Here is a 24,434-nt window from a genome sequence, read left to right on the forward strand (position 1 = left end):
ACTGCTCTATTTTGTAGTCTACTGTAGGAACTTTGTGTGTGGTGTTTTCACTGTTTTACTAATTTGAAGTGTTGGACAAATACTTTACGCCTTTCCTCTGTGTTAAACCTGACTGCTCTGTGCCAAACCAACTGCAGGTTGAGGACAGGTTATTATGAGGTTGCTGGTGCCTTACCCTGACTAGGATTGTGATTTCTGCTTGACCAGGGCTTACACTCCAGTCAACCAGTAACCCAATTTCTAACAGTTTTGCAATGGAACAATACAATCCAGTACAAAATCTCATGCCTAGTCAGTTTTTAAAACATTTAATACATTGAATGTGTGCTGTACATTGCAGCACCCATGCAATACATGAACTATTCAGAGAATTAAATATGTCTCCAACTTTGTGCTTGTCTCAGGAAGGCATTGTTTTTTTACCTAAAGCCGGCCTAGCAACTTTAGTAGATGGGGCTTTGAACAAGAAAAACACAGGTGCCTGCATTGAAATGCCCAATTCCACCTTTGGAATGCTGCTTCGAGGTACAGTGGCACAAAGAAGTGCAGGAATCTATTTGTGGTGGAAAGGGGTAATAAATACCCTTTCAAGACTCTGTGTCACTTTGAGTCACTTTCCATTACTTTGCAGAGGCTTAAAGTCTGGATAAGTCTGGATAAATTCATCCCCCTCATGTATGACCCATCTTTAAACGAATGTGGGAGTATCTAGCATTGCCTCATGTCCAATTAAACACCAAATAGAATAAAATAAACAACATAAAGTCTATTATACAAACAAGCAAAAAAAAATACAGTCAGTTGCTAACATTTGTTTTATGTTTTGTTCAATATTTAAATGTTAATTTGGATCAATTTTCATGTAAAATATAACTCAGTCCTCTGAAAAATATGAATTTGTTGTAGGTGTATATTTAAAATATGATTTTAAAGTTATATTGTCAATACCTTTTTGTTAAGATATTGAGAAATCCTTTGTACTGGCTATCAAAATGTTCATCATGTCCTTTTCGTAAATGGTAAAAAAAACATGTTGTCTTATTTATTTTGCAGTATCTGTACACAAGGCAACATTCCTCTGACCTTTCAGTCATGTATTATCGCTAAAGACTGTGAAATGTCAGATTGGTCTACATGGAGTTCCTGCTCAAAGACGTGCCAATCAGGAGATCTCTCGCCAGGATTCAGAAGCAGAAACAGGAGCGTGAAACAAATTCCCCTTGCTGGTGGAAAAGAATGCCAAGAAACTGAAGAAAAAGAGGCATGCTACGTAGGAGGAGAAATGCTTCCACCATGCCCCAGGTAAATTGCTATCAATTGTTGGAAGCAAAACATACTTTTACCAATGTCAGGCAGCATCATATGTTTAGTATATTTTAGGCATTCTTGATTTGCTTGAGACAACACGGCCTTGCCCATCAGTTGAGCCCACACATCTATTACCATATGGCACTTGAAAAGAACAGCTGAAAAGAACAGCTTAGCAATGTCAGCATGAATAGAAATGCTTTGTGTATGAAAGGTCACTTTAAGAGAAATGGAAATGGTAATATTTCTCTTCCTTGAAAAGGCAGACCTGTGCTTGCTCCTGGTGTGAGAGCTATTTGCTAATAACCTGAAGTCAGGTCAAAGGTACTTCAATATTTTGCAGCCCCCAACTTATCTATGAACTCATCAGCTATGAGAATGAGGTGAGCATCAGTCTAAGGGACTGCAATTAGACATCTGTATGCCACACAGAAACTCAGTTCTGGTTTTCCTCCTTTTGGATTGAGTTTGGGCACCAGAAACACTGTGCCGGCACATGAACTACTTGAGGGCTCAGTAACCCCCAGCTCTAGCACCTTAGCAACCTCAGCTTTAATACTAGTCTTGACTTCAGTTGACAATCTGCAAGTTTTACGTTGTGAACTGTCACCCTGTCCACATCTTGGGTACACCATGATGTCAAACCTGGAGCCAATAAAAGCAGTCCAGCAAACTGCCCAAAGAAGTTGTATGTCTTTCTGTTGCTGGCTTGTAAAAGTGGAAGAGAGAACTGTTCCCTTCACTGAACCATTTTAACACTGGTTGACAGTCTAGGTCTAGAAGGGGTTCACTTTCTTCCTCTTCTCCACCATCTGTCACTATGAAGATTGGGATATCTGCTCTGAAATGATGTAACTTGAGCCTCTCCACCGTACCAACCTATGAGGGTTCCTTGGGGTGCCTAAGCATGTGACTTCCCCCTTCTTTATTTATTTAGTGACAAATCTTTCACTAAAGAATGCAGATTAAGGAAAAACAATTGTAAATATGCAGACGAACAGTTATGAAATGGATAATGGAAACTAAGGGTCTCATTTACAAGCATCATGTGCTGCTGTTGAGTAATTTCTTTTAATACTACATCGGCGCAGAACAGTCCCCCACTCCATGCCATAATTACAATCTTGTGCAATGGAACCATTGTCCCAGTTTGTAAACTTTTGTGGCATATTATACCTGCACCAGGTATAATGTATGCAAGGGAGGCGTTCCCCTGCTAGGAGGCCTGCAAGGAATGGTGAGGTAAAATCTACAAGTTTTAAAATGGGCGTTCCCGAACTTTGCTGGACTAGCATCAAGAGTTTTAATGCTATAACAGCAAATTGCCACAATTGCATCAGAAATTCTGATAGAGCTGTGCTAATGTGTGCCATGGTGTACTCTATTGGAAAGACAGCACTCCCATGGTGTTGTTAGGGGAAAGCATAGTGGCTCAAGCAAATTGGTGCATTGTAAATGAGGCCCTAAAAATGTAAACGTATTACAAATAGGCCCCAGGCATTAGTTCATTTAAATGGGCATGAACTCCTAAAATTTCAGTTATTTTCTTACATGGAGTTTCTTAATTTGCGCTAGTATGCACTGTTGCATATTTAAGTGGGGAAACAAGCATTACAACACAACTATTACCAAGCATTATATTTAAAACAGCTGGTACAACACAGGTACCATTACAACACATAACCTTTACCGCACATGCTTTTACAACAACTATACCATTACCAAGCATGCTTTTACAATGAATTTTGTTTTAAAGGCATGAGTGGTAAAGGTATATGCATGGTAAAGCAGTGGTTCACAACCTTTTGACTTCTGTGGACCCACACTTTTTCATTACTGGAACCTGGGGACCCCCACTGAATCATTACTGAAAGCAGGGGGCCTAATCTGTTATTAATATTCAGTTTTCTAAGCAGTCGCGGACCGCCTGAGGAGGCATTGTGGACCCCCAGAGGTCCCAGACCACAGGTTGGGAACCACTGTGGTAAAGGTTTTGCTTGTAAAGGAAGGTTACTTGCAGGTAAGTATCATGTGTTTTATATATATATATGTATGTATAGTTATAGTTAGGAAAAATAATTTTAAAAAATCTTAGAGTTTCACAAACAAAAACAAAGGTTGCAGGGGCATTCTAGTTAGATTCAGATTTTACACGCACAAAACCATAGAAATTCAGCTCTTAGAGTTATTTCAAGTTACTATAACTTGTGCCCTAAGGTAACTATAACGCAGGCCCACACCTTGCATTGCTAATTACCCCAAATATTACATCACTCATGACATCTTCTATGACATCATTGATAATATCACTGTAACATTTGCAGTAAATTGATGAGAAAACTGCATGGTGAATGTGTAAGGTATTGTTACCTTAGAGCACAAGTGTATACATGTTTTAATGGTTTAGGGTGGATATGGGTTTATAGATGGCAAGGGTAATTTTAGGGTTTAGTGTGGGTATAGGTTTTCGGCTGGCAAGGGTAATTTTAGAGTTTGGGGTGGGTATGTTTGTTTTGGTGGTAAAGGGTTTTTAGGGCTCAGTGTGGGTATGAGGTAGGGGGTGGTAAAGGATTTTTTGGGTTTAGGATGGGTATGGGTTTTTGGGTGGCAAAGGGAATTTTAGGGTTCAGAGTGGGTATGTGTTTTTAGGAGGCAAGTGTTTTTTTTTTAATTTTAGAGCGGGTATGTTTTTTTGGTGGCAAGGGTAATTTTAAGGTTTATGGTGGGTATGGGTTTTTGGGTGGCAAGGGTAATTTTTGCATTTAGGGTTGGTATGGGTTTTTAGGGGGCAAGGGTAATTTTAGGGGTTTAGAGTGGGTATGGGTTCAGGGGATGAGGGGGTCGAAGAATGTTTATATATCTGTATAATTACTCTGTATTTATGCATGTGTAAATATATGAAAAATCACATATATATGTGTGTGTATACACAAAAGTTTTTATTGCCATCTGTACATTTAAAAAAAGCAAATGCCTTTACTATGTATGTCTCTATCATGTAAATGTAAGTAGTTTACAGGAAAATATTTACCCTTTATGTATCTGTGTGTATATTTATATTTTTATATATTTATATATATTTATATACTAAACAGAAGAGTCATCTCCCTTTTCTGGATGTGTTACTCATCATTCATGAACAAAAAATTACAACTGGTCTACAGATGCTCATTTGCATCTAAACTGGACTTCATGTCACCCACGCCACACTAAACTCAGCATCATCTACAGCCAAGCACTCAGAATAAGACACATCTGCAGCAATGAAGACACTTGTAAAGACCATCTACAGGAGCTTGTTACATTATTTAAAAAGCGCGGCTATCCTCTGCATATCATTCTGCAACAAATTGACAAATTTTGTAGTTACCCAGGAAAGCACTTATTTGGAATACCAACAGAAGAAACAAAAGTGGCAGAATACCATTTGTGGTTGACTATCATCCATCAGCTCCCAACTACAGAAATATAATACAAACAACTTTTCCCTTACTATCCACTTGTGAAAAATTGCAAAAGCTTTTTCCAAAACCGCCAGTCATTGCTTACCGCAGAGCTCCCAATTTACGATCGCTTATTGTGAGAGCTGAACTTAAGCAAGCTGTAACAAATGAAGGAGTTCATTGCTGTGATTCTAAAAGGTGCATCACATGTGAATACCTTTTACAAACATCATCAGTAACTAGCTCTGATACAAGAAGGACCTATGGAATAAGACGGCATCTTACATGTCGATCAACATGCATTATTTATGTGATTAAGTGCCAACTCCAAAGCTGTAAAAAACAATATATAGGACAAACAGTGAATGACCTCCGTACACGATTCAGGAACCACAAATCAGCAATAATTAACAATAAACTTCACCAGCCTGTAGCCAATCCTTTTAACCTTGTGGACCATTTACTATCAGATTTGAAGATTTTCCCTGTGGAACATGTTCTAAAGGAAGAACTATTGGACATCAGAGAAAACTTTGGATGTACCATTTAAAATCACTGCATCCAGGTGGACTGAACATCATTGACAATACCACTTGGTTTCTGCATATCTGAAGAGTTCTCAGGACTGCATTGATTCCACATTCCAATTGGAATCTTCAATCATGATGCTTTTTGAAAATCCAGCAGTGTCAGCTGTGCAGCCACTGAGCAAACCATCTTATACTACCTGAGCAAGGCGGAAGCTGAAACTTTGTAGTAGATATATATTTTTGTTCTTTGGTGAGATCATCTGTTTGAGTCACTTTTTCTTGGATATTACATTTTCTTGTGACTCATTGCATCCTTTGGGATTCAGATTTTTGCCCTTGCTGGCTGTTGTTTCCGCGTGATCCTTCATCTTCTAATATATATATATATATATATATATTTTTTTTTTTTCAAACAATGCGGTCAAGAAAGCAATGCGCTCTACAGCTGGTGCGAGGCTTGAGGGCAGACTGTACCCTCAATGAATTTGTCAAACAAAAGGATTATAGGAACGCACTCCATTAAGTCTTGTTTCTTGTGTTTAATCAGTGCAAAAAAACAACGCGTTTCAACTAAACTGTCTTCTTCCAGGTTAACAAGTCCTTTCTCTCTGTTCATTTTTATATTGAATTAACAATGTTACCAATGCAATGCATTATGGAATTCGTAGTATATTACAAGAAAAATTAATTACTTTATGAATAAATCAAAATAAACAATTGCCTCACAATATAATTCTAAACAAAATAAAGAAACATATTAACACAAATTATTTTTACTGTTAAATTAATAATAAATTCAAAAGAAAAGAACTACAATTATAAAAAATTCTCATGAATGGTTTAAAACATAGCATTAAATACCGGTTTTGCATTTCTCCCGATTATGCACAATTGTATGTGTTTAAAAAAATGTGTAAAAAAAATATGCAGAAGCAAATTATGCAAATTTCTTACACCCCTAACAATAAGATTAACATTTAGAGAGACATTTTTTAATCTCTAGAGCAAAATCTGGGAGATAAATTGATCTTGAAAGTTCTTGCAAATAATGTACACTGGGACATAAGGGCTAGGGAGACCTATGTATTCTCTGAAAATGGTAATACATAAAAGCAATAACCTTTTTTTGTTTTGAAACCATTATAATTTGTTATAATGTTATGCCCAGAGAGGTCTTCTATCGTATTACAGAGTGAACAGTAGTGACTCGGAAGAAATAGTTGGGTTAAATAATACAGGTACAAACCTGCTCAATATTTTTCACCTTTAGATTGTTTACCAAACTGTATATAGACTTGTAAATGCATGGGTGAGTTCCTAAAAGTTGTGTTTTCATAAAAGAATGGGATGACATTAAACATGTCTTGAATTCCCATTCTAAAATACAATTGTAGAAGAACTCCTATAATGGGTGCAGATTTATGTATTTTTGTAGTTCCCCATTACCCTGCGCTCAAGAAGTCTTCAACCTCCTTAACTTCCTATTTTTAGATTATATATTTGTCTATCATATACCTTTTGTAATACATTTCATTACTTAAATGTAGCTGTTATCAGACACCTATGCATATAACTTATGTAAATCCCCATCCCTCTCCCTTCCCTTTATTTAGTTGCTTCTTACCAATCAAAAGTATTACTTCTTCTGTATTTTAATCTGTATTTAAATGTATTCTTTAAAACTACTTTTTATAGTTGCAGTTAGTGCACCTGAAAGTTTCATCTGTGAAATGTTTACATATTGTTCCATTTGCAGGTTTGGAATTGACCATGCACTGTTATTCGACAGTGGCAAAAGGCAGCATTGCTGTGCAGATTCACATTTTTAAAATGTCTTTTTCTCCAACACGAAGACATTATTCGCTGTGGAGAAGCTCCTAAATCCTGCAAATTCTGAGGTCCCTGCTTCTGTTTGCCACTCCGGAAGGGGATTTACTTCAGTTCTTAGCTGGAGCAAATCTCTTATCATTTCTAGGGAAGGAATGGGTTGGGGAGGTGTTTGTTAATGCCACTAACCTCACAAGTCTAAAAAACACAACTTAATTTGCTCTCGTCGACTCATTGCATGGGGTTTGCTTTGTAATTGTTCACAGTGACATACAATGACACACTATTGGATACAATTCTTCTGCTAGTTATCCAGTTGTGAATATGTGAAAGGAACAAACGCAGCCATTTTATTCGATAGCAAATAGCTTTTTCAACTTGTCCCAGAGGCCAGTATTTTCTCTGTTATTTTTGTAATTAGGTTTAAAATAATCCACATTTTTTGGTAGCGACAATAGAAATATAATTTGACAGTTTGCTTCACAATTCAGAATTGACTTTGAAATCTGGCATGCTTACAAGATCAGAAAACAAGGATATATGCTGACTTGTGATTGAAAAATAATCAATGTGTTGCGAAAGGGTGCATAGCTGTATGGAGTTGAGTTTTTCACAAACTAACCCGAAGGAACCAGAGAAGAACATAATTCAGATGGGTAGAATAAAAACATAAATGACAAAAAATAGAGGAAGGCTAACGAGTTGCAGTGCTTACTGACTGCATTTGAGACTGGTTAGTTTTCGTTCCAGTCTATTTTCTTTCAAAAATTCATACCTAGTATACATTCATAAATGGGCTTTTTGTCAGTAGGCTTCAGATTGTCTGTCACTTTTTGTTTACACCCATTGCAGCAAAAAACATGGGACAATTGGTCAGCCTCCTTTCTCCATTGGCCCCTTTCACTTTGATTGATTGCACAAAACCTATGCACATTGTTCACATCAGCCTAAAAAGAATTCCTCTCTAGTCACAAAGAGCATTAAATGCTTTTTAATTATTTTTGTCTTTTATCTTTGGAAAACACTAATTATTTTGATTGCCCAGTTAGATTCTGATTTGATTTATTTCCGGTCTCCTTTTTAAAGTTGCTGTTAGAAAGTGTTTATGTGACATTGTGATATTGTACCTTCTGCAATGTGAGTCCTTTATTGGGTGATGATTCATCTTCGCGAAAAGTACATGTAAAATAGATTGAACTAATGAAAGGTTAGAATCACTAGCAAAACAGCTACAGCCACATCAGTGATTGTCTTTTAAATGTAACAATACTATTGCCTGAATACTGTGGCCAAATGTGGCAGTCTGTTTTCTGTTATTTTCATTTTTGTGACATACATTTCCAATGAAAAATGTAAACATTTAACTATTGCACCAGCACGCCAGGGTTGGACCTATTGGCTTTTGCAATACTTGAAATATTTGTTTTGCATAGGGAGTCTCCAAACCACAAGAAGACCAATAAGTTAGCTCTACCAGTAACAATTTTCACAGCAGAGTCAAAATGGTTATGCCTCACAGCAAAGCAGACAATCCCAGTTGTAAACATTTAGGAAACCAGGAAATTCCTCACTCTTTTACCCTTTGCAAGTTCCCTAGCATTATCTAAATGATGGGCAGCAAAATTTAATTTCCTCCACTTACGCTCGTGGTTTTCCAGCTGGTGGACGAGGCAGGTACACCCTCCAAAAGTCATCGTGATGCTCCTGCTCTCTACTTGATTGGGAGCTTTGGAGTCTAATATTCACATTAAGAGAATAGGGCGACAAATGTCATGCCTCCAAAGTAATTTGGAATTACCTAGGCTCATGAGGCTTCTGATAATAATAAAAGGCTGGTCAAACAGCCACCTTGGTCTCCCATAAACATCACTTCTATGTCCTCTGGACAACTGAAAACTTGATGAACCACTAGGCAATGCTAGTAAGGCTTCCCCTGGACCAGAATGCATTGGTGTAATAATGGCTGTAATGGCACACAAAAGATGTGAGCTGTGCCAAAATGTTTACCCCGACATACACGTAACAGAAGACAAGAGATTCCAAATGTGTCCTGACTACCTCCCTCTAACTTACTCTTAGCCCTTTGTTCTACCTTGACTCTGTCATCCTATCTTTTCTCTTTGCATTTAAGCTTTCTCCACATCATCTGTCTCTCTTCAACTCTTTCTTATTATATGTCATCTTTCTCTGCCTCACAAGTCTCTAAATTCTGGCTCTCCTCTCTTACTTACTTCACTATCTGTTTCTGTCTTTGACTTCATTTATGCTACCTACACCTCTGCCGCTCGTTAGGTCTCTTTCTCTGCCTTCAGCACCTCTTCTCTCTCTTATATCAGACTCCTTACTTCATCTCACCTCTAATACTACACTACTTAATTGTTGCCCCTCTCTATCCATCTTTAAATCTACCTTCCTCTATTCTCCATCTGTATCTAACTCTCTCTGTCTTCCTTTCTATTTAAAACACCTTTCTTTATTCAACCCAATCTGTCTCTTATATCATCTTTCTCTATACAATTCTCTTTACCATTCTCTGTATATCACTCTCCAGCTCAACTCCTCTATCTTATCTCTCTATCTCAAATATTTCTACTTTATCTATCTCACTGTACTTCATGTTTTTTTTCCATCTCAATTTTCTGTACCTATTTTCCATTCACTTCATCTCCTTTGTTACATCTATCTCTATCTCTATCACTCTATTTACATTTCTCTTTGTCTTACCATTGTCTGCATCATTGCTCTCCCTCTAATTCATTTCACTCTCTACGTCACCTCTATTACTACCTCATCTGGCATCATCCGATCTGAAGTGGACTACCTAGCATCTCAATTTACCTGACCATTAATTTGGGTCCTCATCTCTCCACCTTCTCTTTATTTTTCCACCTTCGTTCCCTCTTACTCATCTATCACTATCTTACACCATATTGCTACCTCTACTTTTATAATTCTAGCCCTTTTCAATAGTCATATTTAACTGCTCCTTTTCTCTCTTTTTTTCTATCTACCTCCTTTTCTATCAATGCACTCTATCTTAACTCTCTCTCTCCTGTTCTCTCTCTCTCTCTCTCTCTCTCTCTCTCTCTCTCTCTCTACCTCTACACATCTTTCTACCTCACCTTTACTTCTTTATCTCACTCTGAAATGCTCCGGTCTCTCTCTCCCCGACCGCCTATTTATCACTGTCTACCTCACCTCTTTTCTCTATTTCACCACTTTTCTTTCTGTACTTCCTCCATCTTGTTGCCCTTTGCCGCCCAGTTTTTCAGTGTTTTGCTACTCTTTTTAACTGACCTGTCTTTCTGACATCTCTTAATGATTCTTTCACTATCTCACCTATCTACCTGTCTTTCAGTCCACTACTCTCTACCTAAAACTCACCTATATATCTTCATCACCACTCTCTCAACTTCATTTCTTTGGTGTGATCCCTTCTTACAATTTCTTCTCTATATACATAGATGCATCAGTCTCCTGATTCTAACACATTACTTATCTTTCTACCTCCCTTTCTCACCTATTACTTCCTTTTTCTACATTTCCATGTCTTCATGTCTACCTCATGTTTCCTAATTCACCTTATATCTCTCACATCCTCACCTATATATCATCCTCACCTGTCTATGTTTCTTTTTTTCTACCTCACCTCTCTTGCTTAACGGTTCTCTTTACTGACCTACTCTTCTTCTGTCACTTATCATTTCTCTTCCTCATTAGTGCTGAAGGTCACTCTTTAGCTTGAGATGTGTAGGACCTGAAAGAGGAGGACCGGGACAATGCATGGTGAGTAAAAATAAAGGAGATGTTTTTCCGATTTCACCAGATGATATAGTGATAATCCTCAGAGTGACACTTTGAGTTTCCCTGTTGGTGAGAGATGGCCAATTGTGAAGTGGAATTTATTTACATTTGTCAGTCTTGGAAGATTAAGGTTATAGTTTCAAGCACTATGGGCCAGATGTATGTAGCTATTTTCATTCGCAAATGGCCCTATTTGCAGGATTGGGCCATTTGCGACATTAAAAAAATAGACCATGAATGCGGTTTCAAAACAATCACAGTTACTGCCAACTTGAAATTGGTAGTAACCCATTCGCAAATGAGAAGGGGTGCCCAGGGGACCCCTTGCTCTGTGTGAATGGAAGCGTAAATATTTTTTCAGAGCAGGTAGTTGTCCACGGACCACTGCCTGCACTGAAACAATGAAAAGAAACCTTTCCATTTTTGTTTAAAATGCATCCCATTTTCCTTTAGGAAAACGGACTGCATTTAAAAAAAACCTGCTTTATTTAAAAAGCAGTCACAGACATGAGGGTCTGCTGTCCTCAGGAGGCCATCATCTCTGCAAGTGCAGCCATACCAATGGGGTAGCAAATTGTGACGTACCTCATGAATATCAATGAGGTAGGTCATTTGCAACCCCATTGAGAATTGTTAAATGTGTCTGAGACCCATTTGTAGATTTCATTTTGCGAGTCTCTAATTGTGATATGTACTGTAAGTCATCTTTACCATGTTAACTGTACAATAAATAACGACATAGGTTAGACTCTGCATACTGAAAATATTGCTGCTCCATGACAAAACAAAATCAATAGAAGTGCATTCAATAATAGCTTTCTCTATGCTTCTACAGGCTTTCTTTTGAGACTGTCTGGCTAAAGGGTCCCTGTTGTGCAGCCCCCTTACTGAAGTTTGATATACAATGCAATGCACAAAGATTTCTAAAGCGTGCGGGTACCTCCGAAAACGTGTCTTTGCACTAGCGGAATCAAGATGCAAGGGAAGCAGAACAGCAATTGTATGGCAGCAACTAATGATCAAAAAAATGGGTGTTTAAAATTCTCTGAAAAACAGATTCAGAAGGTGCCAAACGGAGATACGTAGGAAGGGCATTCCAAAGTTTGGCGGTCATGTAAGAAAACAAACGACCGCCTCTCCTTTCCCTAATGATCCGCGGCACCAGAAGCAAGATTTGTCCACTGGATCTGATCGATCTCACCTGTCGGTAAAGCAAAAGTCGTGCTCTGCCAGCATTATTATTTGACATCATGGAGCCTTGAATGAGCTGAAAAGAGATGACACATTTAAAGTTATTCTTTCAAATTAAGCTGCAAAATATATCTTACCAGGTGCCACAATAATCCTTAACCCCTTCGCTGCCAGGCCTTTTCCCCCTCCTGTGCCAGGCCCTTTTTTGCCTATTTGGGGCAGTTCGCGCTTAGGCCCTCATAACTTTTTGTCCACATAAGCTAACCAAGCCAAATTTGCGTCCTTTTTTTCCAACATCCTAGGGATTCTAAAGGTGCCCAGACTTTGTGGGTTCCCCTGAAGGAGGCCAAGAAATTGGCCAAAATACAGTGAAAATTTCGTTTTTTTCAAAAAAATTGGAAAAAGGGGCTGCAGAAGAAGGCTTGTGGTTTTTCCCCTGAAAATGGCATCAACAAAGGGTCTGCGGTGCTAAACTCAGCAGCTTCCCAGCTTTCAGGAACAGGCAGACTTGAATCCGAAAACCCAATTTTTCAACACAATTTTGGCATTTTACTGGGGCATACCCCATTTGTGCAATTTTTTGTGCTTTCAGCCTCCTTCCAGTCAGTGACAGGAATGGTCATGAAACCAATGCTGGATCCCAGAAACCTAAACATTTCTAAAAAGTAGACAAAATTCTGAATTCAGCAAGGGGTCATTTGTGTAGATCCTACAAGGGTTTCCTACAGAAAATAACAGCTGAAAAAGAAAAATATTGAAATTGAGGTGAAAAAACCATCAATTTTTCTCTATGTTTTACTCTGTAACTTTTCCCTGCAATGTCAGATTATCGAAAGCAATATACTGTTACGTCTGCTGGACTCCTCTGGTTGCGGGGATATATAGGGTTTGTAGGTTCATCAAGAACCCGAGGAACCCAGAGCCAATAAATGAGCTGCACCCTGCAGTGCATTTTCATTCTATACCGGGTATACAGCAATTCATTTGCTGAAATATAAGGAGTAAAAAATTGCTATCAAGAAAACCTTTGCATTTCCAAAAAGGGCACAAGATAAGGTAAAAAGGGCACAAGATAAGGTGTTGAGGAGCAGTGGTTATTTGCACATCTCTGAATTCCGGGGTGACCATAGTAGCACGTGAATTACAGGGAATTTCTCAAATAGATGTCTTTTTTACACACACTCCTATATTTGGAAGGAAAAAATGTAGAGAAAGACAAGGGGCAATAGTACTTGTTTTGCTAATCTATGTTCCCCCAAGTCTCCCGATAAAAATGGTACCTCACTTGTGTGGGTAGGCCTAGCACCCGCGACAGGATATGCCCCAAAACACAACGTGGACACATCACAGAAAACAGAGCTGTTTTTAGCAAAGTGACTACCTGTAGATTTTGGCCTCTAGCTCAGCCGCCACCTAGGGAAACCTACCAAACCTGTGCATTTCTGAAAACTAGAGACCTAGGGGAATCCAAGGAGGGGTGACTTGTGTGGCTCGGACCAGGTTCTGTTACCCAGAATCCTTTGCAAACCTCAAAATTTGGCTAAAAAAACACATGTTCCTCACATTTCTGTGGCAGAAAGTTCTGGAATCTGAGAGGAGCCACAAATTTCCTTCCACCCAGCGTTCCCCCACGTCTCCCGATAAAAATGATACCTCACTTGTGTGGGTAGGCCTAGCACCCGCGACAGGATATGCCCCAAAACACAACGTGGACACATCACAGAAAACAGAGCTGTTTTTAGCAAAGTGACTACCTGTAGATTTTGGCCTCTAGCTCAGCCGCCACCTAGGGAAACCTACCAAACCTGTACATTTCTGAAAACTAGAGACCTAGGGGAATCCAAGGAGGGGTGACTTGTGTGGCTCGGACCAGGTTCTGTTACCCAGAATCCTTTGCAAACCTCAAAATTTGGCTAAAAAAACACATGTTCCTCACATTTCTGTGGCAGAAAGTTCTGGAATCTGAGAGGAGCCACAAATTTCCTTCCACCCAGCGTTCCCCCACGTCTCCCGATAAAAATGATACCTCACTTGTGTGGGTAGGCCTAGCGCCCGCGACAGGATATGCCCCAAAACACAACGTGGACATATCACAGAAAACAGAGCTGTTTTTAGCAAAGTGACTACCTGTAGATTTTGGCCTCTAGCTCAGCCGCCACCTAGGGAAACCTACCAAACCTGTGCATTTCTGAAAACTAGAGACCTAGGGGAATCCAAGGAGGAGTGACTTGCGGGGCTCGGACCAGGTTCTGTTACCCAGAATCCTTTGCAAACCTCAAAATTTGGCTAAAAAAACACATGTTCCTCACATTTCTGTGGCAGAAAGTTCTGGAATCTGAGAGGAGCCACAAATTTCCTTCCACCCAGCGTTCCCCCACGTCTCCCGATAAAAATGATACCTCACTTGTGTGGGTAGGCCTAGCGCCCGCGACAGGATATGCCCCAAAACACAACGTGGACATATCACAGAAAACAGAGCTGTTTTTAGCAAAGTGACTACCTGTAGATTTTGGCCTCTAGCTCAGCCGCCACCTAGGGAAACCTACCAAACCTGTGCATTTCTGAAAACTAGAGACCTAGGGGAATCCAAGGAGGGGTGACTTGCGGGGCTCAGACCAGGTTCTGTTACCCAGAATCCTTTGCAAATCTCAAAATTTGGCTAAAAAAACACATGTTCCTCACATTTCTGTGGCAGAAAGTTCTGGAATCTGAGAGGAGCCACAAATTTCCTTCCACCCAGCGTTCCCCCACGTCTCCCGATAAAAATGATACCTCACTTGTGTGGGTAGGCCTAGCTCCCGCGACAGGATATGCCCCAAAACACAACGTGGACATATCACAGAAAACAGAGCTGTTTTTAGCAAAGTGACTACCTGTAGATTTTGGCCTCTAGCTCAGCCGCCACCTAGGGAAACCTACCAAACCTGTGCATTTCTGAAAACTAGAGACCTAGGGGAATCCAAGGAGGGGTGACTTGCGGGGCTCGGACCAGGTTCTGTTACCCAGAATCCTTTGCAAATCTCAAAATTTGGCTAAAAAAACACATGTTCCTCACATTTCTGTGGCAGAAAGTTCTGGAATCTGAGAGGAGCCACAAATTTCCTTCCACCCAGCGTTCCCCCACGTCTCCCGATAAAAATGATACCTCACTTGTGTGGGTAGGCCTAGCGCCCGCGACAGGATATGCCCCAAAACACAACGTGGACACATCACAGAAAACAGAGCTGTTTTTAGCAAAGTGACTACCTGGAGATTTTGGCCTCTAGCTCAGCCGCCACCTAGGGAAACCTACCAAACCTGTACATTTCTGAAAACTAGAGACCTAGGGGAATCCAAGGAGGGGTGACTTGTGTGGCTCGGACCAGGTTCTGTTACCCAGAATCCTTTGCAAACCTCAAAATTTGGCTAAAAAAACACATGTCCCTCACATTTCTGAGGCAGAAAGTTCTGGAATCTGAGAGGAGCTACAAATTTCCTTCCACCCAGCGTTCCCCCAAGTCTCCCGATAAAAATGATACCTCACTTGCGTGGGTAGGCCTAGCGCCGGCGACAGGAAACACCCCAAAGCGCAACGTGGACACATCTTAAATTTTGGAAAAAAACAGAGGTGTTTTTTGCGAAGTGCCTACCTGTAGATTGTGGCCTCTAGCTCAGCCGGCACCTAGGGAAACCTACCAAACCTGTGCATTTCTGAAAACTAGAGACCTAGGGGAATCCAAGGAGGGGTGACTTGCGGGGCTCGGACCAGGTTCTGTTACCCAGAATCCTTTGCAAACCTCAAAATTTGGCTAAAAAAACACATGTCCCTCACATTTCTGTGGCAGAAAGTTCTGGAATCTGAGAGGAGCTACAAATTTCCTTCCACCCAGCGTTCCCCCAAGTCTCCCGATAAAAATGATACCTCACTTGCGTGGGTAGGCCTAGCGCCGGCGACAGGAAACACCCCAAAGCGCAACGTGGACACATCCTAAATTTTGGAAAAAAACAGAGGTGTTTTTTGCGAAGTGCCTACCTGTAGATTTTGGCCTCTAGCTCAGCCGGCACCTAGGGAAACCTACCAAACCTGTGCATTTCTGAAAACTAGAGACCTAGGGGAATCCAAGGAGGGGTGACTTGCGGGGCTCGGACCAGGTTCTGTTACCCAGAATCCTTTGCAAACCTCAAAATTTGGCTAAAAAAACACATGTCCCTCACATTTCTGTGGCAGAAAGTTCTGGAATCTGAGAGGAGCTACAAATTTCCTTCCACCCAGCGTTGCCCCAAGTCTCCCGATAAAAATGATACCTCACTTGCGTGGGTAGGCCTAGCACCGGCGACAGGAAACACCCCAAAGCGCAACGTGGACACATCCTAAATTTTGGAAAAAAAACAGAGGTGTTTTTTGCGAAGTGCCTACCTGTAGATTTTGGCCTCTAGCTCAGCCGGCACCTAGGGAAACCTACCAAACCTGTGCATTTCGAAAACTAGAGACCTAGGGGAATCCAAGGAGGGGTGACTTGCGGGGCTCGGACCAGGTTCTGTTACCCAGAATCCTTTGCAAACCTCAAAATTTGGCTAAAAAAACACATGTCCCTCACATTTCTGTGGCAGAAAGTTCTGGAATCTGAGAGGAGCTACAAATTTCCTTCCACCCAGCGTTCCCCCAAGTCTCCCGATAAAAATGATACCTCACTTGCGTGGGTAGGCCTAGCGCCGGCGACAGGAAACACCCCAAAGCGCAACGGTGGACACATCCTAAAATTTGGAAAAAAACAGAGGTGTTTTTTGCGAAGTGCCTACCTGTAGATTTTGGCCTCTAGCTCAGCCGGCACCTAGGGAAACCTACCAAACCTGTGCATTTCTGAAAACTAGAGACCTAGGGGAATCCAAGGAGGGGTGACTTGCGGGGCTCGGACCAGTTCTGTTACCCAGAATCCTTTGCAAACCTCAAAATTTGGCTAAAAATACACATGTTACTCACATTTCTGTGGCAGAAAGTTCTAGAATCTGAGAGGAGCCACAAATTTCCTTCTACCCAGCGTTCCCCCAAGTCTCCCGATAAAAATGATACCTCACTTGTGTGGGTAGGACCTAGCGCCCACGAAAGGAAAGGGCCCAAAACACAACGTGGACACATCACATTTTTTTATAAAAAGCAGTGCCTACCTGTGGATTTTGGCCTGTAGCTCAGCCGACACCTGAGGAAACCTAGCAAACCAGTGCATTTTTGAAAACTAGAAACCCAGGGGAATCCAAGATGGGGTGACTTGCGGGCTCTGACCAGGTTATGTTACCCAGAATCCTTTGCAAACATCAAATTTGGCCCAAAAAACACTTTTTCCTCTCATTTCGGTGACAGAAAGTTCTGGAATCTGAGAGGAGCCACAAATTTCCTTCCACCCAGCGTTCCCCTAAGTCTCTCGATAAAAATGGTACTTCACTTCTGTGGGTAGGCCTAGCGCCCACAAAAGGAAATGGCCCAAAACACAAACGTGGACACAACATATTTTTTCGCAGAAAACAGAGGTGTTTTTTGCAAGGTGCCTACCTGTGGGTGTTTGGCCTGTAGCTCAGCCGCCCCAGGGGGGGGGGGGCAGAAATGCCCTAAAATAAATTTGCCCCCCCAACCCCCACCCTCCCCCGCCGGGGAGCGACCCTTGCCTACGGGGTCGCTCCCCCTGCGTGACATTGGCACCAAAAAACAAATCCCCGGTGCCTAGTGGTTTCTGCCCCCTTGGGGGCAGGTTGACCTAAACTCAGCCAATCTGCCCCCAAGGGGGGCAGAAATGGCCTAAATACAATTTGTCCCCCAGGGGGAGCGACTTTTGCCTGATGGGTCGCTCCCCATCTCTAAAAAAAAAAAAACAAAGAAAAAAAAGAAAAATTCCCCTGGCGCCTAGAGGTTTCTGCCCCCCCCGGGGGCAGATCGGCCTAATGATAGGCCGATCTGCCCCCCGGGGGGGCAGAAATGGCCTAAAATAAATTTGCCCCCCCAACCCCCATCCCCCCCCGGGAGCGACCCTTGCCTACGGGGTCGCTCCCCCTGCGTGACATTGGCACCAAAAAAACAAATCCCCGGTGCCTAGTGGTTTCTGCCCCCTTGGGGGCAGGTTGACCTAAAACTCAGCCAATCTGCCCCCAAGGGGGGCAGAAATGGCCTAGATGCAATTTGTCCCCCAGGGGAGCGACTTTTGCCTGATGGGTCGCTCCCCATCTCTAAAAAAAAAAAACAAAGAAAAAAAGAAAAATTCCCCTGGCGCCTAGAGGTTTCTGCCCCCCCCCGGGGGCAGATCGGCCTAATGATAGGCCGATCTGCCCCCCGGGGGGGCAGAAATGGCCTAAAATAAATTTGCCCCCCCAACCCCCATCCCCCCCCCCGGGAGCGACCCTTGCCTACGGGGTCGCTCCCCCTGCGTGACATTGGCGCCAAAAAACAAATCCCGGTGCCTAGTGGTTTCTGCCCCCTTGGGGGCAGATTGACCTAAAATTGGGCAATCTGCCCCCAGGGGGGCAGAAATGGTCTAAATACAATTTGCCCCCCCAGGGGAGCGACCCTTGCCTGATGGGTCACTCCCCATCTCTAAAAAAAGAAACAACAAAAAAAAAAAAAAAAATTGCCCTGGCGCCTAGAGTGTTCTGCCCCCCCCCCCGGGGGCAGTTCGGCCTAATAGGCCGATCTGTCCCCCGGGGGGGCAGAAATGGCCTAAAATAAATTTGCCCCCCCACCCCCCCCCGGGAGCGACCCTTGCCTACGGGGTCGCTCCCCCTGCGTGACATTGGCGCCAAAAACAAATCCCCGGTGCCTAGTGATTTCTGCCCCCTTGGGGGCAGATTGACCTAAAATTGGCCAATCTGCCCCCAGGGGGGCAGAAATGGTCTAAATACAATTTGCCCCCCCAGGGGAGCGACCCTTGCCTGATGGGTCGCTCCCCATCTCTAAAAAAAGAAACAACAACAACAAAAAAAAACACAAAAAAAAAATTGCCCTGGCTCCTAGAGTGTTCTGCCCCCCCCGGGGGCAGTTCGGCCTAATAATAGGCTGATCTGTCCCCTGGGGGGGCAGAAAATGGCCTAAAATAAATTTGCCCCCCCAACCCCCCCCACCCCCCGGGAGCAACCCTTGCCTACGGGGTCGCTCCCCCTGCGTGACATTGGCGCCAAAAAACAAATCCCGGTGCCTAGTGGTTTCTGCCCCCTTGGGGGCAGATTGACCTAAAATTGGCCAATCTGCCCCCAGGGGGGCAGAAATGGTCTAAATACAATTTGCCCCCCCAGGGGAGCGACCCTTGCCTGATGGGTCGCTCCCCATCTCTAAAAAAAGAAACAACAAAAAAAAAAAACACAAAAAAAAAATTGCCCTGGCGCCTAGAGTGTTCTGCCCCCCCCCCCCGGGGACAGTTCGGCTAATAATAGGCCGATCTGTCCCCCGGGGGGGCAGAAATGGCCTAAAATAAATTTGCCCCCCCCAACCCCCCCCCCCCCCCCCGGGAGCGACCCTTGCCTACGGGGTCGCTCCCCCCTGCGTGACATTGGCGCCAAAAAACAAATCCCCGGTGCCTAGTGATTTCTGCCCCCTTGGGGGCAGATTGACCTAAAATTGGCCAATCTGCCCCCAGGGGGGCAGAAATGGTCTAAATACAATTTGCCCCCCCAGGGGAGCGACCCTTGCTGATGGGTCGCTCCCCATCTCTAAAAAAAGAAACAACAAAAAAAAAAAAAACACACAAAAAAAAATTGCCCTGGCGCCTAGAGTGTTCTGCCCTCCCCCCGGGGGCAGTTCGCCTAATAATAGGCCGATCTGTCCCCCGGGGGGCAGAAATGGCCTAAAATAAATTTGCCCCCCCAACCCCCACCCCCCCCCCCCGGGAGCGACCCTTGCCTACGGGGTCGCTCCCCCTGCGTGACATTGGCGCCAAAAAACAAATCCCCCGGTGCCTAGTGGTTTCTGCCCCCTTGGGGGGCAGATTGACCTAAAATTGGCCAATCTGCCCCCAGGGGGGCAGAAATGGTCTAAATACAATTTGCCCCCCCCCAGGGGAGCGACCCTTGCCTGATGGGTCGCTCCCCATCTCTAAAAAAAGAAACAACAAAAAAAAAACACACACAAAAAAAATTGCCCTGGCGCCTAGAGTGTTCTGCCCCCCCCCCGGGGGCAGTTCGGCCTAATAATAGGCCGATCTGTCCCCCGGGGGGGCAGAAATGGCCTAAAATAAATTTGCACCCCCCAACCCCCACCCCCCCTCCCCCCCGGGAGCGACCCTTGCCTACGGGTCGCTCCCCTGCGTGACATTGGCGCCAAAAAACAAATCCCCGGTGCCTAGTGGTTTCTGACCCCTTGGGGGCAGATTGACCTAAAATCGGCCAATCTGCCCCCAGGGGGGCAGAAATGGTCTAAATACAATTTGCCCCCCAGGGGAGCGACCCTTGCCTGATGGGTCGCTCCCCATCTCTAAAAAAAAAAAAAAGAACAAAAAAAAAAACACAAAAAAAAAATTTGCCCTGGCGCCTAGAGGTTTCTTCCCCCCCTGGGGGCAGATCGGCCTAATAATAGGCCGATCTGCCCCCAAGGGGGGCAGAAATGGCCTAAAATAAATTCCCCTCCCCCCCAGGGAGCGACCCTTGCCTAAGTGGTCGCTCCCTTTGCGTGAAATTCACGCAAAGAAAAAACTCCCTGGTGTCTAGTGGTTTCTACCCCCCTTGGGGCAGATTGGCCTCATCAAAATAGGCCAATCTGCCCCCAAGGGGGGCAGAAATGGGCAAAATATAATTCTCCCCCAAGGGGAGCGACCCTTGCCTAAGGGGTCGCTCCCCACCAAAAAAAAAAAAAAATGAAAAAAAAAAAAAAAAAATGGTCCCTGGTGCCTAGATGTTTCTGCCCCCCCCTGGGGGCAGATCGGCCTAATAGTAGGCCGATCTGCCCCCAGGGGGGGCAGAAAAGGCCTTCCCGAAAATATGCCCCCCTGGGAGCGACCCTTGCCCAAGGGGTCGCTCCCTTTTGTCAATAACAATAAAAAAATAAAAAAAAATCCTGGTGTCTAGTGGTTTCTACCCCCCTTGGGGGCAGATTGGCCTCATCAAAATAGGCCAATCTGCCCCCAAGGGGGGTCAGAAATGGCCAAAATATAATTTTCCCCCAAGGGGAACGACCCTTGCCTAAGGGGTCGCTCCCCACCTCAATAAAAAAAAAATGAAAAAAAAAAAATGGTCCCTGGTGCCTAGAGGTTTCTGCCCCCCCTGGGGGCAGATCGGCCTAATAAGGCCGATCTGCCCCCAGGGGGGGCAGAAAAGGCCTTTTCAAAAAAATGCCCCCCCTGGGAGCGACCCTTGCCCAAGGGGTCGCTCCCTTTTGTCAATTTCTACGAAAAAAAAAAAAAATCCCTGGTGTCTAGTGGGGTTTCAAAAACCAGATTGCAAGCAATCCGGCTTTTGAAACCCTCGGAGGGACTTCAAAGGGAAGGAAATACTTTTCCTTCCCTTTGAAGCCCCTCCGGGGCCTCCCAAGTGATTGAAAAAGGAAATGCTTTTGCATTTCTTTTTCAATCGCGCTGGAAGCAAGAGCTTCCAGCGCGACGAGGGAGGCCCCTGTGACACATCAGCGCGCGCGCGCGCGCTGACGTCACAGGGGGGGGGTGGGGGGGGGTCGGGGGTGGAAGGGGAAGGTCTTCCCCTTCCATCCCCGACTTGGGGGGGAAGGGGGGTGCACGGGGGGCGCGCTAGCACGCCCCCCAAGTTCCCCTGTGCCATGGACGAGATGATCTCGTCCAAGGCACAGGGGAACTGTAGCCTTGGACGAGATCATCTCGTCCAAGGCACAGAAGAGGTTAAAATGGCGTTGTGAAGAGGTGTGTCATATTCCCAGAACACCTTCCAATTTTTCACAATTAGGTGAAAAGTATACATATTTCAAGTTACACAATACTCCCAATTTAGGTGGAAATAGGAGTTACTATCCACGTCAGGAATTTCAAGTAATACACTAAGGGCCAGATGTATCAAAGAATTTTGCATTCGCAAACGGTGCGAATTGCAAACTTCGGCCATTTGCGAATGCAAAATCGCCTTTCTGAATGTAAGAAAGGCATTTGCAGTGCAATTTTAAGGAATCGCTAAAATAGCGATTCCTTAAAATTGCGACCCCATTTAGAGAATCGCAATTTGAGATTCTCTAAGGGCCAGATGTATCAAAAAACCAAATTGCATTTCTTAAATAGCGAATTTTAAGAAATCGCTATTTAAGAAATGCAAAATGGTATGTATGATTTTTGCGATTCTGTAATAGCGATTTCTTAAAATTCGCAAATGCTATTACCGAATCGCAAATAGAGAATCCAACTCCATTTGCACCTATGGGCCTGATGCAAATGGTTTTGCATTTCCTAAATTGCGAATTCCAGTTAGGAATTAGCAATTTAGGAAATGCAAATCCCAGGGTGCCGGGGGCCTAAGGCCCCCTCTGCTGCACTCCAAAAATATTGTTACGGACATGTCAAGCACACACATGCCTTAGGGGCATGTGTGCGCTACATGTCAATTTTAAAAATGCATTTAAAATGCATTTTTAAAATTTGCACATGGTTACCACCAAACGTTTGTTGGTGGTAATTGCATTTCCTAAATGCCCAATTCGTATTTAGGAAATGCTTGATACATGTGCTTAAGAAATCACAAATAAGGATTCCTTATTTGCGATTTCCTATTTAGAGAATGGCAATTTGCGATTCTCTAAATGGGGTCGCAATTTTAAGGAATCGCTATTTTAGCGATTCCTTAAAATTGCACTGCGAATGCCTTTCATACATTCTGAAAGGCATTTTTGCATTCGCAAACGGCCGAATTTTGCGATTCGCACCGTTTGTGAATGCAAAATCGCTTGATACATCTGGCCCTAAATGCGGCATCGCAAACAAGGATTCCTTATTTGTGACCTCATTTAGAGAATCACAAATTGCGATTCTCTAAATAAGAAATCGCAAATAAGGAATCCTTATTTGCGATTTCTAAACCACATGTAACAAGCAATTCCTTAATGCAAATTGGGCATTAAGGAATCGCTATAACCACCAAGTGAACTTGGTGGTAACCATGTGCAAATTTTAAAAATGCATTAAAAATGCATTTTTAAAATTGACATGTAACGCACACATGCCCCTTTGGCATGTGTGCGCCTTACATGTCCTTAAAAACTTCTTGGGGTGAAGCAGAGGGGGCCTTAGACCCCCAGCACCCTGGGGTTTGCATTTCCCAAATTTGCGAATTCCAGTTAGGAATTTGCAATTTGGGAAATGCAAACTATTTGCAAATATGGGCCTACAGGCCCATAGGTGTGCATGGGGCCAGTATCGCAATTTGCGATTCAGTAACAGCATTTGCGATTTTTAAGAAATCGATATTTCCGAATCGCAAATGCCTTTTCTGTTACATCTGGCCCTAAACATCAGTTTGGTATTGCAGCATTTGTCATCACTTTAGAGTTTTGAGGGGACATTTTCATCAGGTTAAACCTAGTAAAATGTATTCCCAGAAAGCAGACTGCTAATCAGAAAGTACCTTTGGAAATAATTGCTGCCGCAACAATTTCACCAGTATCTCCTCATTCCAGGGAGCACTACCCAGAATTCCATGACAACTCTTTATTGTGAAATTACCATTACTCGCAGCATGTGTAATATTAGGAGAAAACTATCTACATTCGATTTACCTTGGTACTTGAAACTAGAGCATCACCATTTATCTTATGTTTTATAGGCACATTATAGCATTTTATCAGCACCTGATTATTCAACCAAAGGTAAGAAGGAGTACTAACTTTTTGAATATATATAACTGATTATTTTATTTTTGCTTTCTTAAATAAATAGCAATGCAACATATTTCCACCTGAATTTAAAACCGTGATACTTGCCAACAGCCAAAACTTCAAAGCCAAAGGTGAGCCATTCACAAAAATACCTTGCAACTTGCCAACATCTTTGTTTTAGGCCACAATCTAGAAATTATGTTTCCTGGCTGCATTGTGCAAGTGTAACTCTGAAAGTCTGCATGCCAGGGTGCATGCATTATGGAGGCATATGCCAGGATTTCAGCATAGCTGCAGCCAATCTGTTCGAATATAGCCCATGCCCCCTTGTTGTATGAATCATTATGGTCAAGCGGGTATCACACAGAGTCCTTCTCAACTTATGAACAGAAGCGTCTCGCTGTGGTAACAGGGGGCGGGGTGGCGCGTGTAGTGGAGTGTGTGAAATTAATTTTTAAAAACTTACCTGAATCGTTGCAGCCTCCTCCGACACCACCGTGCTTCTCCTCTCCTGCAGACAGGCTGCAGACACAGGCTCCCAGCCTGCCCTGCAGC

General features: G+C 43.2%; 1 protein-coding gene across 1 annotated transcript in view; it reads left to right on the top strand.

The window, feature by feature from the left end:
- The window catches only part of THSD7B (thrombospondin type 1 domain containing 7B), a 2,268,639-nt gene that overhangs the window by 917,076 nt on the left and 1,327,129 nt on the right, over positions 1-24,434 (top strand). Inside the window, exon 5 of the mRNA XM_069225078.1 lies at positions 1,054-1,302. Within this exon, the coding sequence (XP_069081179.1) occupies positions 1,054-1,302 (249 nt within the window). The remainder of the gene's footprint in view (positions 1-1,053; positions 1,303-24,434) is intronic.

This window comes from Pleurodeles waltl, chromosome 3_1 (assembly GCF_031143425.1).
Source record: "Pleurodeles waltl isolate 20211129_DDA chromosome 3_1, aPleWal1.hap1.20221129, whole genome shotgun sequence".
Classification (NCBI taxonomy): Eukaryota; Metazoa; Chordata; class Amphibia; order Caudata; family Salamandridae; genus Pleurodeles; species Pleurodeles waltl.